At 35.9% G+C, this 13,581-nt stretch overlaps 1 protein-coding gene across 1 annotated transcript; it reads right to left on the bottom strand.

Moving 5' to 3' along the window:
• Window positions 1–1,594: 1,594 nt before the first annotated feature.
• On the bottom strand, window positions 1,595–8,773 carry LOC107773699 (DEAD-box ATP-dependent RNA helicase 37). The gene is made up of 6 exons (XM_075241195.1): window positions 8,509–8,773; window positions 6,847–7,748; window positions 6,632–6,715; window positions 5,696–5,938; window positions 5,225–5,392; window positions 1,595–2,577 (listed from the first exon to the last, which is right to left on the bottom strand). Exons 2-6 carry the CDS (start codon window positions 7,555–7,557, stop codon window positions 2,086–2,088), a joined length of 1,698 nt encoding a protein of 565 aa, XP_075097296.1. The 5' UTR covers window positions 7,558–7,748; window positions 8,509–8,773; the 3' UTR covers window positions 1,595–2,085.
• Window positions 8,774–13,581: the final 4,808 nt, after the last annotated feature.

Genomic DNA, 13,581 nt, shown 5'->3' on the forward strand with positions numbered 1-13,581 from the left:
TTTGATGTTCGACTTTGCCCCGGAAGTTGTCATCCCTTTTAGGATAATGCAGTAATTTTCTAATTTTTAAATTACTTTTTCTCCTTTGTTGGTAATCCACAATATAGATGGATTTTATCACAATAGAAATAAATATAAACAAATTTATAAAAGGACTAAGCCATATTCCAAAACTTCTACCAAATATAATGAGGATAAAAAGGCCTATCCTCAATTTTGTGGTGTATACTTGACCTTGTGTCAAGTAGGCAACTTGTTATGGGTCCGGTTTCTCTCGTCCTTAACTGGACGAATCTGGTCACTTGAGTCACAATTAACCGAAAATCTTTGCAAAAGGATCGTTTCCAAGAAAATTCAAAAAATAAATCAAAACATGTATGTGTGGTCTTCTATCGTTTACTTTGAAGTCTTTCCTTGATACATCAAATTCCAAATCCAAAATAGTTTCCTCCTTACAAACCTCCCATAAGAGAATTAAAAAAAAATGTTGAAGCTCAATTCACAAGAATCATATCTAGGGCCGGTTTTTTTTTTCAAATAGACAAATACGTAATTGGTTTAATATTAAGAAAAAGTGAAATTCTTGAATTTTTTAACTTCATCATTAGGGTAACAATATTTATCTAATTACTAAAATAAGAAATAAATAACCCAATGTTTAGTTCAAGTCAATGCACAAGTCTTTCCATGGAAATTTCAAACGAAAGCTACAAGGGACAAACTTTTTCTTTGTCATTAGTAATTGTTGAAGAGACCATATATAGCTCAAGTCAATGCACAAGTCTGGGGGGCTACTTGTTCCTTCCTATTTCTACATCACATTTATAGCATCTTTTTTGTGAAGAAAGAAAAGAAAGGGACAATTCCAAATGAGTGATAGATAGTAATCAATGTACAAGTCTTTCCATGGAAATTTTAAACGATAGCTACAAAAATATAATGCTCACTTTGATGTTAGACATGTTTAATAAGCTTATTTTCTGCAGTTAATTAAGGGCTAAATATTCATTAGAAAACTGGATTCTTTAACAATTTAATAAGTGGTAATTGATAAAATTAATTTGATCAATTTTTTCTGCAATATAAGAACAACTTGATATGTTCTTAAAAGTCTGCTAAATAAATACAAATTCAACAGTAACTCAAATAGTAGAAAAGATAAGCAACCGCAAAACTAGAAGTCACCACTCCGTATGCAAAGATTTAGGACCCGTCTGTCCATAAAAAAAATTCTTCTAAAAATATGCTTGTCCATAAAATTTTACAAGTTCTTTTTGAAAAAAAACGAAAATGAGTTATTCAAAAACCAAAAAATAATTTGGACCACTTTTTCAAAAAATTTAATTATTTTTTCAAGTGAAATGCATACCTAAACATAATTTCAAATTTCAAATATCATTTTTCAACCTTACTTCAAATGCTACTTTTTTCAAAAATTACAATTGTTATGTCTAACCGCCTACTTAACCTTTCACCGATAGGCAAAAAATTAACCTTACCGTTGGTTATATAAATAATCAGCTAATGCAAAGTTACTACCACTGCCTTATGAACGAAAATAATAACATAACAAAAACAATTCAAGAAATTACTCTGGAGAGAAAAGTAATACAGTACAAAACTTGGCACTGACTTTGTAATATTTCAACAGTGGTTAGAGTTGAACACTACACTTCATAGGGCTCTGCACCAGAAATCTACAACCAATACATTTGGTTTGATAAAAGAATATACCTAAGAGATATATAAATCTATTGCTGGCAGAAACATAAACTTCCCCCCCCCCCCCCCTATACTCTTTTAACACATACCATCACCCTACCAAATGTTAGAGCAAAGGGACAAGTTAAGAAAGGCAAAGTAAATCCTAATATGTTAGTAATTATTCACCACCACCTGCCAGGATTTACACATCCCAATTGAGCCCCAACTACGTCCCAACAACCCAGACCACCATTGCAGCGAAGACTTTTACAGAACGTCAAAACTAACAAAAATGAGCAAAATAAAGAGTGAACACTACAGTGAGAAGAGACCAGCTACTGCAAAATTGAAACTATTTCTGAATTTGCAAAATGTGGGTGGTTAGTCCCAGGCACTAGTCACACCTGCACCACCATATGATGCAGCATAACCACCAGATGCACCATAGCCACTGCTCATATTGGCCCCCCCACCATAGTAGTCTGTGGCCCCTCGATTGAAAGAGGAATCCTTTCGGAAATCACGCCCGCCAAAACGATTTCCACCACGACGATTTTTGCCGCCTCCATGTGAAGATCGAGCAGCATAGCGAGAGAGCCAAGCAGGTACTTCTTGGTTTGCTTCTTGCATCAGATCAGCCAGTGCTCTTGCCACTGACGAATTGTTCTCGTTAAAGAAAGCTGTTGCTAAACCTGTTTTTCCTGCTCGCCCTGTCCTTCCAATACGGTGGACATAATCATCAATGTCATTTGGAATGTCAAAGTTGACAACATGTGCAACGTGGGGTATATCAAGACCACGTGCTGCCACATCCGTTGCAACCAAGATTGGTGTGTTACCACTTTTGAAGGATCTCAGGGCATGTTCCCTTTCCTGCCATCAATGCACAACAATAAGATCAAGGGGAAAAATAAAGTGAAATCCCATCCAGAACAAGCTACTTCAAGGAGTAAGGTAGAAAAGGTTCCGCAGATCTTAGACTAATGATAACTATAACACCAAAGTAGATATATCAGTAAAGGCATCGTGAACCTGATTCGATTGAAGAGAGATACTATGCTCCAAAAGACAGAAGCTAATTTAACCAGTTAACTTTAGCAATCTGTAAATTATTATCAGACAAGGAATCCGCTATAGCAGAGATGATCTTGGACAACATGCAGCCCAAAAATATTACAATGGCATACAGATATTACCACCCCCTCTGCAGTGGTAGGAAGACCACATATTGTCAATATAAAAAGCGATCATCAGGATTATGAAAACTGAAATGCCACATTTAAAGCTAATTCACAAAAGTATATTAAGAATCACATCTGAAGTATGTTAAGTCTTTTTATATGACACAGCATAATGCAGTTGACAGAAAATCTGAAGTTATTATAGGAATTTGTCCACAATCATTTCAAAGAGAACTTCAAGGCTTTTTATGCCCCGCTTCAGCCAGTATGCCCCCCCCCCTCCCCCCACACACGAAAAGAGAGAGAGAGAGAGAAGGTGCTGAGAGGTACTAACTGCTCCAACAAAGAGAAGTACTCTATCCCCAAGAGTTGAAATATGAGACAGTTGAGATAGGACTCTAGTGATCAAATAAAAGGAAGAAGAGTTGGGAACTAATCCCAAGTTCTTCCAATGTTAGTGTGTATACTTCACTCTTCTAAGGGAGCAGCATTTCACATCTTCATTCCGCTATAAACAAGAGAAGATACAGGAAAAGCAAGAACAGAAGTTTCACATGCCCAGTTTCTAGAGTATTGCCTTCCGAACACAGCTAAACCCAGAGGATCAATATAAAATCACCCTCCATTTTACACGGTACTCCATGTTTCTGATTCAAAAGAGAACACGGGGACTGGACATTTTTTTATGAGAAAGCCGGGAACTGGACACATTTTAAGCCAGCCAAAAAGACGAACCAAAAAAGTTTATTTGAACTCGTGAAAAAATACTAACAAGCGTAAGAGAATCAGGAAAAAGAGAACTTCAAGGCTTTTTATGCCCCACTTCAGCCAATATCCCCCCCCCCCCCCACACACGAAAAGAGAGAGAGAGAGAGAAGGTGCTGAGAGGTACTAACTGCTCCAACAAAGAGAAGTACTCTATCCCCAAGAGTTGAAATATGAGACAGTTGAGATAGGACTCTAGTGATCAAATAAAAGGAAGAAGAGTTGGGAACTAATCCCAAGTTCTTCCAATGTTAGTGTGTATACTTCACTCTTCTAAGTGAGCAGCATTTCACATCTTCATTCTTCTATAAACAAGCGAAGATAAAGGAAAAGCAAGAACAGAAGTTTCACATGCCCAGTTTCTAGAGCATTGCCTTCCGAACACAGCTAAACCCAGAGGATCAATATAAAATCACCCTCCATTCTCCATGGTTCTGATTCAAAAGAGAACACGGGGACTGGACATTTTTTTATGAGAAAATCCGGGAACTGGACACATTTTAAGTCAGCCAAAAAGACACCAAAAAAGTTTATTTGAACTCGTGAAAAAATACAAACAAGCGTAAGAGAATCAGGAAAAAGGTCAAAAAGCACATCACTTATAATAGAGAATAAACAACCATATCAGAGCTAAATGTCTCCCGAGATCAACCAACCAGAATCACACTAGAGAAAGCATCGATACCTGCTGAGTTCTATCGCCATGAATAGCAGTAGCAGGGAAACCATTCATACAAAGCCAATTCTCCAATGAATCAGCTCCTTTTTAAGTCTCAACAAAAACAAGGGTAAGAGCTTGCTGAAAATTAAAGACCAGCCGAATTACAATTTCAAACAACAATTTCTGGCACTTGAGCCAAAGATTAAATAGGAAAAGAAAATTGAACTGTCTCTCACAGGACAAATAGTAAAGAACAGCCATAAGATTCACTTGTGCATCTCACTCTTCAATATGGTTGAACACTAACATAACATGCTAAACCAGGAATGCAGCAACTTGTGCAAATTGCTAATTTTAAGCAATGACTATCTGCTTTTTTTTATAAGGATTTTTTTCTTTTAAACCATCCCAAATTAGGAGGATCTATAGTGTTTCCAGACTTCCCCTCCAGCGTGACTCGAACCCAGGACCTAACGGTCGTAGGTGGAGGTGCTTTTACCAACTGAGCAAGCCTCACTTGTCCAACAACTATCTGCTTTAACATCTTCATTAATCTTTAGACTGTTCTACCTCTAATTTCTCAAACTTTGGCCTGTCATTAGCATCACCATCAATAAATGACTAAATTCCAAGAATTATCACATTAGACAACACAATTAGTTTTGAAATTCTCAGGTTCTCTATTAAAGATACAGATATAGTCTCCAATCCTGAAAACCCCTATATAGAACAAGGCAATACTTCAGAAGAATACAGGCAAGTACCTAACTTCCACTATGAATGCTTTGCCACCAACTAACAATGAAACGGAAGGTTCAGAATGTATACTTACAGGCCGGAACCGCATTCTATTGCTCAGCCTACCTAATAAACACCAATAATTAAGTCAAATCGAATAACAGATGGCTAATACCTTGCCATGAGCACCATTTGCCCTCTGTGCATGAAGGAGATCCATCAAGTGGCTTCTCTTGTCAGTCTCCTGAACGTATTCAACTCTTTGGACAATCAGATCAGTACTAGAGCCAACCCTTCCCACGGCCAAAAAGATATAATTTGAAAGAAAATCCAATGCCAGTCTCTGCAATATGGAAGTAGCAAACTTGTCACAAAAAATGTATATTCACATTGATCATACCAACTCACTCCTTATGCTATTAATTGAGCGTAGATATAGGCAAAAAACAACCGAGGAGAAACAGAAAAACTCAGGTCAGCTCGAGAACAATGTAAATAAATATTGTGGCAGCAAGAGGCATATCCTGCTTTAAATTCAAAAATATAAGTCTACAGGATGATCAAGATTTAAACTTTTAATTTTAAAAAGGTTAAAAGAGAGAGAATAGGTTGAAAGGCAAAGAGCCCGTCCAAACAGAGAACTGACCTGAATCTCTTTGGGAAAAGTGGCACTGAATAGCATTGTCTGTCTTGCACCTGATGGAGGCATGTCCATTTGTTGCACAATTTTCCTTATTTGAGGTTCAAAACCCATATCAAGCATTCGATCTGCCTCATCTAAAGCCAAGTACCTTATCATCTGTAACGAGACTCTAGCTCTCTCAAGTAAATCAACCAATCGTCCAGGTGTTGCCACAAGAATATGCACTCCTCTCTCTAGTTCTCGAAGCTGACACGCCCCAAAAACATCTATAAGCAACTCTGAACTGCTTTTAATGATGATAGACATTTTAATATATTTATTGGGCACATATGAAGTCTCTCTCTCTCATAATGCATGCGTGAAACCATACAACAATTTGCATATTCACTATCTTGTAAACCATTCAAAAATTGTCATGTAATTAGACTAGAAAGAACCTCTTGCTGAAAGATAAAATTCACTGAATTGAAGGCCAATTTCACACGTGTACAACTTCTGTAAGACATCAAACAAAATAGGGAAAGATAAAGCAGGTGCAAAAATATGACAAGTGCAGGCAAGATCGAGCTTCAATGAAAACAATGTTCTTCTTACACAAAAAAATGATCTCTCTGATAGGCATGAGAAGTTCAAACAGCCTCAACATAGAAATGGTAAAACTGGCCTATGACCGATGGCTTTATCCCCAATCAACGTAAAAACTTGTATCCTTTATCACTGTAGAGGAATCTCCAGGACAACGTCTCGAGTGTAGGACACAAGTATAGTCCTGTCTTCTTTAGAAACCAAATAACCAAGAGAACTGTAGGTAATTGAGCAACAAGGGCATAACAAATAATGCGCTTGCATGAAAATCCAAATAGATGCCACAGAACGATCTCAGCTGAATAGAATAGGCAAAAAGTGAAAGCACCAAGCAAAGAAGAGAAGAAATACAACCTGTTGGTTTATGGGAGCACCACCATAAGCAACAACCACCCTGACACCAGTTTGATATGCGAATTTCTTAGCTTCATCATGGATCTACAAGCCAAAACATGACATTCAATAACTTTTTTGAAAATCAAACCATACAGCATAGTCCAAAAAAACCAAATTGTTCTTCTTTCCCCCGCCCTTTTGAGTGCATAGACCAACAAGCCCCATAAACTTACTTGGCATGAGAGCTCCCTTGTCGGAGAAAGAATAAGAGCCAGTGGAAATGCCACCCGCGGACATGGAGGTCTTGGAAATTGCCCCCGCATGATTCCGCTTATGATGGGGAAGCAGAAAGCAGCAGTTTTGCCAGAACCAGTCTGAGCACAAGCCATCAAATCTTTACCAGAGAGTACAATTGGTATAGCATGCCGTTGCACAGGGGTTGGCTTAACATACTTGCATCTCCTGATATTTTGGTTTACAGCTTCACCTAAATCAATCTCAGCAAAAGTGTTCACAGGAGGGGGCACATTATCCCCACTTGTCTCCACAGGAATATCCTCGTACGCATCAAAGTTGATCCCAGAATTCTCTGGTTCAACAAAGGGTTCAGCATCATCATCTGCAAAGGGGTTAGCTTCCCGTTCCCTCCCCCGATCCCAACCACCTGTTCTGCTATTCCAGCCCCCGCCACGGCCTCCTCCACCACCATAACCAGATTGGAAATCATTCCTAGGACCACTCCAACGACTTCCACCTACATTTGGGCCACCATAACCACTTTGGCCCTGACCAGATGCAGCAGCCCCAGCATAGGAAGCCTGTGCAGGAGGATCAGTTGAAGCAGGTCTATTTCTAAGATGTGGTGGAACATATGCGGACTTTGGGGGAGCAGCAGCAGCCAGATTCTCGGCTGCAGAAACCGAATCAGCCCACGATGTTGGCATAGTCAAAATACCCAGAAATCAAAACCCAATACCTTCCCACAAGTCCTTTCTACCAACACAAAATTCAGCTAACCTTTTTTTCAACAGGGATAGGTTAAGAAACCCTCAAATGCAAGTTATTTCTCCTTCCTAGCACCAGAATTCCACTAAAAAGCTAACAATTTTCGTCAACATCAAATCAACTCTCAAGCCTGATGATATTTCATAACAAATCAAAACAAGAAAAAAAGAACATCAGCAAACATATTCAAATTTTACATGCAGGACAATAATATTCAAACACCAAAATGGTGATCTTACAACTGATCGAGCATGTAAAACATGCACAACTACTGATATCCAGAAAATGCAACCTAACCAACAGAAATAGAGAAAATGCAACCAATATTCTGCATTTCGGAGAACCAAAACAGCAAAAGAAAAAAAAAACAAATGATTGCATAATAATAGAAACATCAAACCCACATAGAATCCAATCAAATAAAGTGAAACAAAAAAGAATTCTTCTTTCAAAGACAAAGCAAGAGAAACAGATAAAATGCAGCCAAAATTCTACTTTAAAAAACCCCAAGACAGCAAAAACGAAAAGCACTGCAAAATAAGCACATTTTCAGATAAAAACGAGAAAACGAAAAAACATTCCAACCCAACAACAACAAAGGAAAATGCAAAAAAGATTCTGGCTTTCAAAAAAAAAGAAACAGCAAAAACAAAATAATTGCTGAATTAGCACATGTAACCACATAGAATTGAGATTAAAATTTAAAAAAAACAAAGAAAATGAACCAAAACTCTGCTTTTTAAAAAACGTACAACAGAAAACAGCAATCTTTACAAGAGATACACATCAAAACACATAGAATTCAGATAAAAACCAAAACAAATAAAATAAGGAATAGACATCTGAAGCATGAGAAAGTTAAAGAGAGAGAGGGAAGTGAAGATACATACAATGAAAGAAGTGAAGAGAAGAAACCCTAAGTTTGAGGAGGAAGAAGAGAAGAAGAAAAGTGCGATCGGAAAATGCTAAAAATATCTGAGTGTTGTACATATATATGTGCTTTCTCTCTCCAACTTCCTTTATGCGTCTCCGCTGATTCAACGTAAAGTGGAAATAAAGGGGAAAAGGGTTTGAAAGAAATAGAAAACAACCAAACAAACAAACAACAAACAACAAACAACAAACACGAGAGAAAGACCCAATAGCAAATTTTGGGAGCGTTTTTCACACTTCTTCTCCGCACGTTCTGCTTACCTTCTCCCTATTGCGGCTGGGCTAAATTTTTGTTCTCACCTCTCATTTTCTATTACTACGTCTTCCTCTTTGCTCTCATTATCTTATTATTATACTTATTGCTATTAATTATATTTTATTTTTTCTTGAGAGGCTTATCGAAAATACCTTTTTATCTCTACAAAATAAAAATAAGTGTGTATACACCATTATTCCCAAATTTCACTTGTAAAATTAAATTGAGTTTGTTATTGTTTATCGAATTAAAAAATGTAGAGTGAAGTTGCAAAATTATCACCAAGATTGTTACATTTTTATGTTTAATTAATAATTGTCAAACCTTTTTTTCCGAGGGGATATGAGAGTTTTTCCAATTAAATTGACATTATTCGAAATAAGATTATTTATCGAATCAGAGTCGCCACTTGGGATAATTATTATGGTGTCCCAAGTCACCGGTTTATTTTAAAATCCCAAATCGAGGAGATTGACTCTATTTATGGTCTGCGGACATAGAAGACTGAGTAAGGAATTATGTTAACCCGGGAGAAGGTGTGAGGCACTCCCGAGTTCCGTAGTTTTAGCACGGTCGCTTAACAATTAATACTTAGCCTAATTATCTAACTTATTACATGTTTTAAACCTATTGTGCATTTTACCTTTTGACCACTTTTAATTATTTGCTTAATCGTTTTTAGTATGTATGAAATTTATTTGAACAAGCTACGATGCAGTACACTTATCGTTTTGGTACACATTACAAACCGCACCACGTGAAACGCATCCGCAATTTATAACATGTTTATTTCTATTATTATTTGAAGTTATGGTCAAGTCGCGTGAAACACGCACTTGAATTGGGTTTGCGTATCATGACTATGCCACGAGAACCGTACTCATAGTCATGATGATTTATTATTAATCGCGCATAAAGCAAGTTATGATGTTCGAATATTATTCAATTACTAATTTTGATATTATTATAAGGTCGTGAGGTATGGATATTGATGTGGAGGAAATGAAGTAAATTAATTATGAAAAAGTCGGCTAGCTTGTGAATGTTTATTTGTTTTTGGTCCTGGGCGACAATTAGCCCATAAATACGCTAGGAAAGTCCAATTAAAGACTTACACCAATCATTGCTCAACCTAATTTCTTATAATTTTACTGCTAACCAATATTTGAAACTATACTAAATTTATGGTAGGAATAGATAGATACGGGCAGAACCAATTTAGTCACTAAGTTATGAGATCAAAATGAAACTAAAGCATGCTAAAATGGAAAGACATTACTTCATTGAATAAACAAGAAAAGTAACAAATTAATACATATTTATCAATAGGATTAACCATATGAACTACCAAAAAGGACAATAAATTAATTTTAACAAATGCTCAACATGAGAACAAATTAATCTTAGCACACTCAGATGCAAACTCGACCATATCATACTCAAAGTTAAATTAAAACAGAGTGACCCAGAACATTAATGAGAAAACAAAATAGAAAGAGAAGTGAACATTTGTATTGATGATTATGGATTTAAATTACAACCACTCAATGATCGGATAGCTCTCAATTGGACCCTTCGGACCGCGGAAAACTCGAGCGGAAAATCTCAACTTGCAACCTCAATCGACCTTGCAAAACCGATGATTTAATGGCTATTTTTGGATTATTTTTTTTGGTTAATGATGACTCAAAAGTGGTCAAGGGCTAGTGGCTTTGGGGTGGTGAAGTTGCTGATTTGTTTGAAAGAAAGACGAAGAAAGAATGACACGAATAGAATTTTTCTTAGCGTAGAACAAGCAAAAATATTTCTCTCCAAAACCCTTCCCTCTCTTTTTTTCCTTTCTCTCCTACTCTTTTTCTCCTCACATTTATCTTCTATTTATAGAAAATATTTCGAAATTTTTCAGATTTTTTTATTTTATTTATTTTTTTAATTAAAAAATTCTCACTTCCCATTTTTATTCTTTTAAAAAAAAAAAAATAATTCCCCACTTTCCTTTACTTTTAGTTTTTAATTTCTCACTTTTTTACTTTTATTATATTTAAATTCCACTTTTTTACTTTTTTTAAAATTTATTTTTCACTTATTTTACTTTTCTTTTTCTTTTTAAATTTTTACTTTCTTTTACTTTTTAAAAAAAAAACAAAACTTCAGCTTCATTTACTTTTATTTTTTAATTCCAAATTTCTTTTACTTTTTATTTTTAAATTTTCACATTCTTTTACTTTTATTCTTTTAATTTTCCACTTTCTTTTAATTTTTTATTAAATAATTTCCACCTACTTTTAAATTTTATTTTGTAATTCTATATTTCTACTTTTCCTATTTTCCTATTTTCCTAATTGCCATCCTAAATTGTTTTTTAAAAAATATTTAATTTTTTTGGTTTTTTAATTCATTTAAAATAAAGATAAAAATAAAAATAAAAATAAAAATAATACTAATAGTAATAATTGATCTTTTAAATTATTATTAATTTTTACCATATATAAAATAAATGTAACAAAGCTAAAATATATATATTAAATTTCTAAAAATATTTACATAGTAGAAAGTGATAAAAATTCAAATATAGTAAAATATTAGGTGCTCACAGCTGCCCCTCTTTGCTTGGAAACATGAAGAGTTTTTAGGCAAAGACTAAGTGAGTCATGTGACTAATTTTTTACCAAACCATTATTCAAAAGGAAAATTAATAAAATATAGGGTGCAATCGAGTCCTGGTTTTGGATAGCCTACATATCTCGGGTTATAGGGGAATCAGGTCGCGTGTAGTTCAAGGAGAATGATGGAATGGTGAGTTGAGGAGTCGCGTGAGGTTCCATCGAGGCTCTGATCCGCTGTCCTGCTATTATATCAAAATAAAAAAGAAACTAAACAAGCCTATCCGTTATGAGTTACAAGATTCCTATCTATGAGTCTTCTGAAACTTGATCTTGAGTCTTGACTGGACTAGTTCTTCATGCAGACTCTGATCTAAACCTTGATGCTCGCTAGTTGTAGGTTTTAGTTCATTGTTTTATAGCTTCTTCTAATCAAAACGAGACTCCAATGCTCGTGGCTTCAGTCATGTCTTGAGCATTCCATATCTTTTCAACTCCTTTTGCATTTTGGATTCACTTATTTTTTCTTTTCTTTTATTCTGAATTGAGACTTCTTCTTTTGCTCAACTCGAACCTTGTGCCTCGAGGTAAAACCTACTCAGACACCAAAACAAACAAACAAATATTTTATGCCCCAGTTGGCACTAGGAAAATTTTAGTGAGTTATTGTAACAAAATTATAAACTATTTCTTTATTGAAAGCAATAAAAGGTCGGGAGTGGTGTAACCCAAAAAAGTCATGATATTTTTTTTTTTGTTTTTTTTTGGATGGTGTTCCATTATTGTCAAAAGGATGTCTCAAATAAGTATTGGTGTACCGAATGTTGGGAAAATGTGGACAGGGAATTGTATACCCTATATTGGCAATAATATCAAAGAATGGTGTACCATACATTTAAGATCAAATCAACTAGGGAGTGGAGACCCTATGTTGGAAAAGAGACTAGGGAGTGGAGACCCTAGGTCTAAAATACCATCAACTTGGGAGTGGAGACCCTATGTCTAAAATAACATCAACTAGAGAGTGGAGACCCTATTTTGGAAAATAGACTAGGGAGTGGAGATCCTATGTCTAAAAAAATTTAAAACTCAACTAGGGAATGGAGACCCTATGTTGGAAAAGACGACTAGGGAGTGGAAACCTTATGTCTGAAAAATAAAATCAACTAGGGAATGAAGACTCTATGTTTGAAAAAAGGCAACTAGGGAGTGGATACCCTATGTTGGAAAAAACAACTAGGGAGTGGATACCCTATGTCTAAAATAACATCAACTAGGGACTCGAGACCCTATATTGGAAAAGAGACTAGGGAGTGGAGACCATATGTCTAAAATAACAATCAACTAGGAAGTGGAGGACTTGTGTCCAAAATAACATCAACTAGGGAGTGGAGACCCTATGTATAAAATAACTTCAACTAGGGAGTAGAGACCATATGTTGGAAAAGAGACTAGGGAGTGGAGACCTTATGTCTAAAATAACATCAACTAGGGAGTGGAGACCTTATATTGGCAAATGAGACTAAGGAGTAGAGACCATATGTCTAAAATAACATCAACTAGGGAGTGGAAAACCTATGTTCGAAAAGAGACTAGGGAGTGGAGACCCTATGTTGGAAAAGACGACTAGGGAGTGGAAACCTTATGTCTGAAAAATAAAATCAACTAGGGAATGGAGACTCTATGTTGGAAAAAAGGCAACTAGGGAGTGGATACCCTATGTCTAAAATAACATCAACTAGGGACTCGAGACCCTATATTGGAAAAGAGACTAGGGAGTGGAGACCCTATGTCTAAAATAACATCAAATAGGCAATGGAGACCTATGTTGGAAAAGAGACTAGGGATTGGAGACCATATGTCTAAAATAACAATCAACTAGGGAGTGGAGGCCCTGTGTCCAAAATAACATCAACTAGGGAGTGGAGACCCTATGTATAAAATAACTTCAACTAGTAAATAGAGACCATATGTTGGAAAAGAGACTAGGGAGTGGGGACATTATGTCTAAAATAATATCAACTAGGGAGTGGAGACCTTATATTGGCAAATGAGACTAAGGAGTAGAGACCATATGTCTAAAATAACATCAACTAGGGAGTGGAAAACCTATGTTCGAAAAAGACTAGGGAGTGGAGACCCTATGTCCAAAATAACATCAATTAGGGAGT

The sequence above is a fragment of the Nicotiana tabacum genome, chromosome 20, assembly GCF_000715075.1.
Source record: "Nicotiana tabacum cultivar K326 chromosome 20, ASM71507v2, whole genome shotgun sequence".
NCBI lineage: Eukaryota > Viridiplantae > Streptophyta > Magnoliopsida > Solanales > Solanaceae > Nicotiana > Nicotiana tabacum.

Coding starts and splice junctions, on each gene's coding strand:
- LOC107773699 (XM_075241195.1), bottom strand. CDS start 7,557: ATGCCAACATCGTGGGCTGATTCGGTTTCTGCAGCCGAGAATCTGGCT. Junction 5,939..6,631: donor GTGCTCCCATAAACCAACAG/GTTGTATTTCTT, acceptor GGGGCGTGTCAG/CTTCGAGAACTAGAGAGAGG. Junction 2,578..5,224: donor CAAATGGTGCTCATGGCAAG/GTATTAGCCATC, acceptor CATTGATGGCAG/GAAAGGGAACATGCCCTGAG.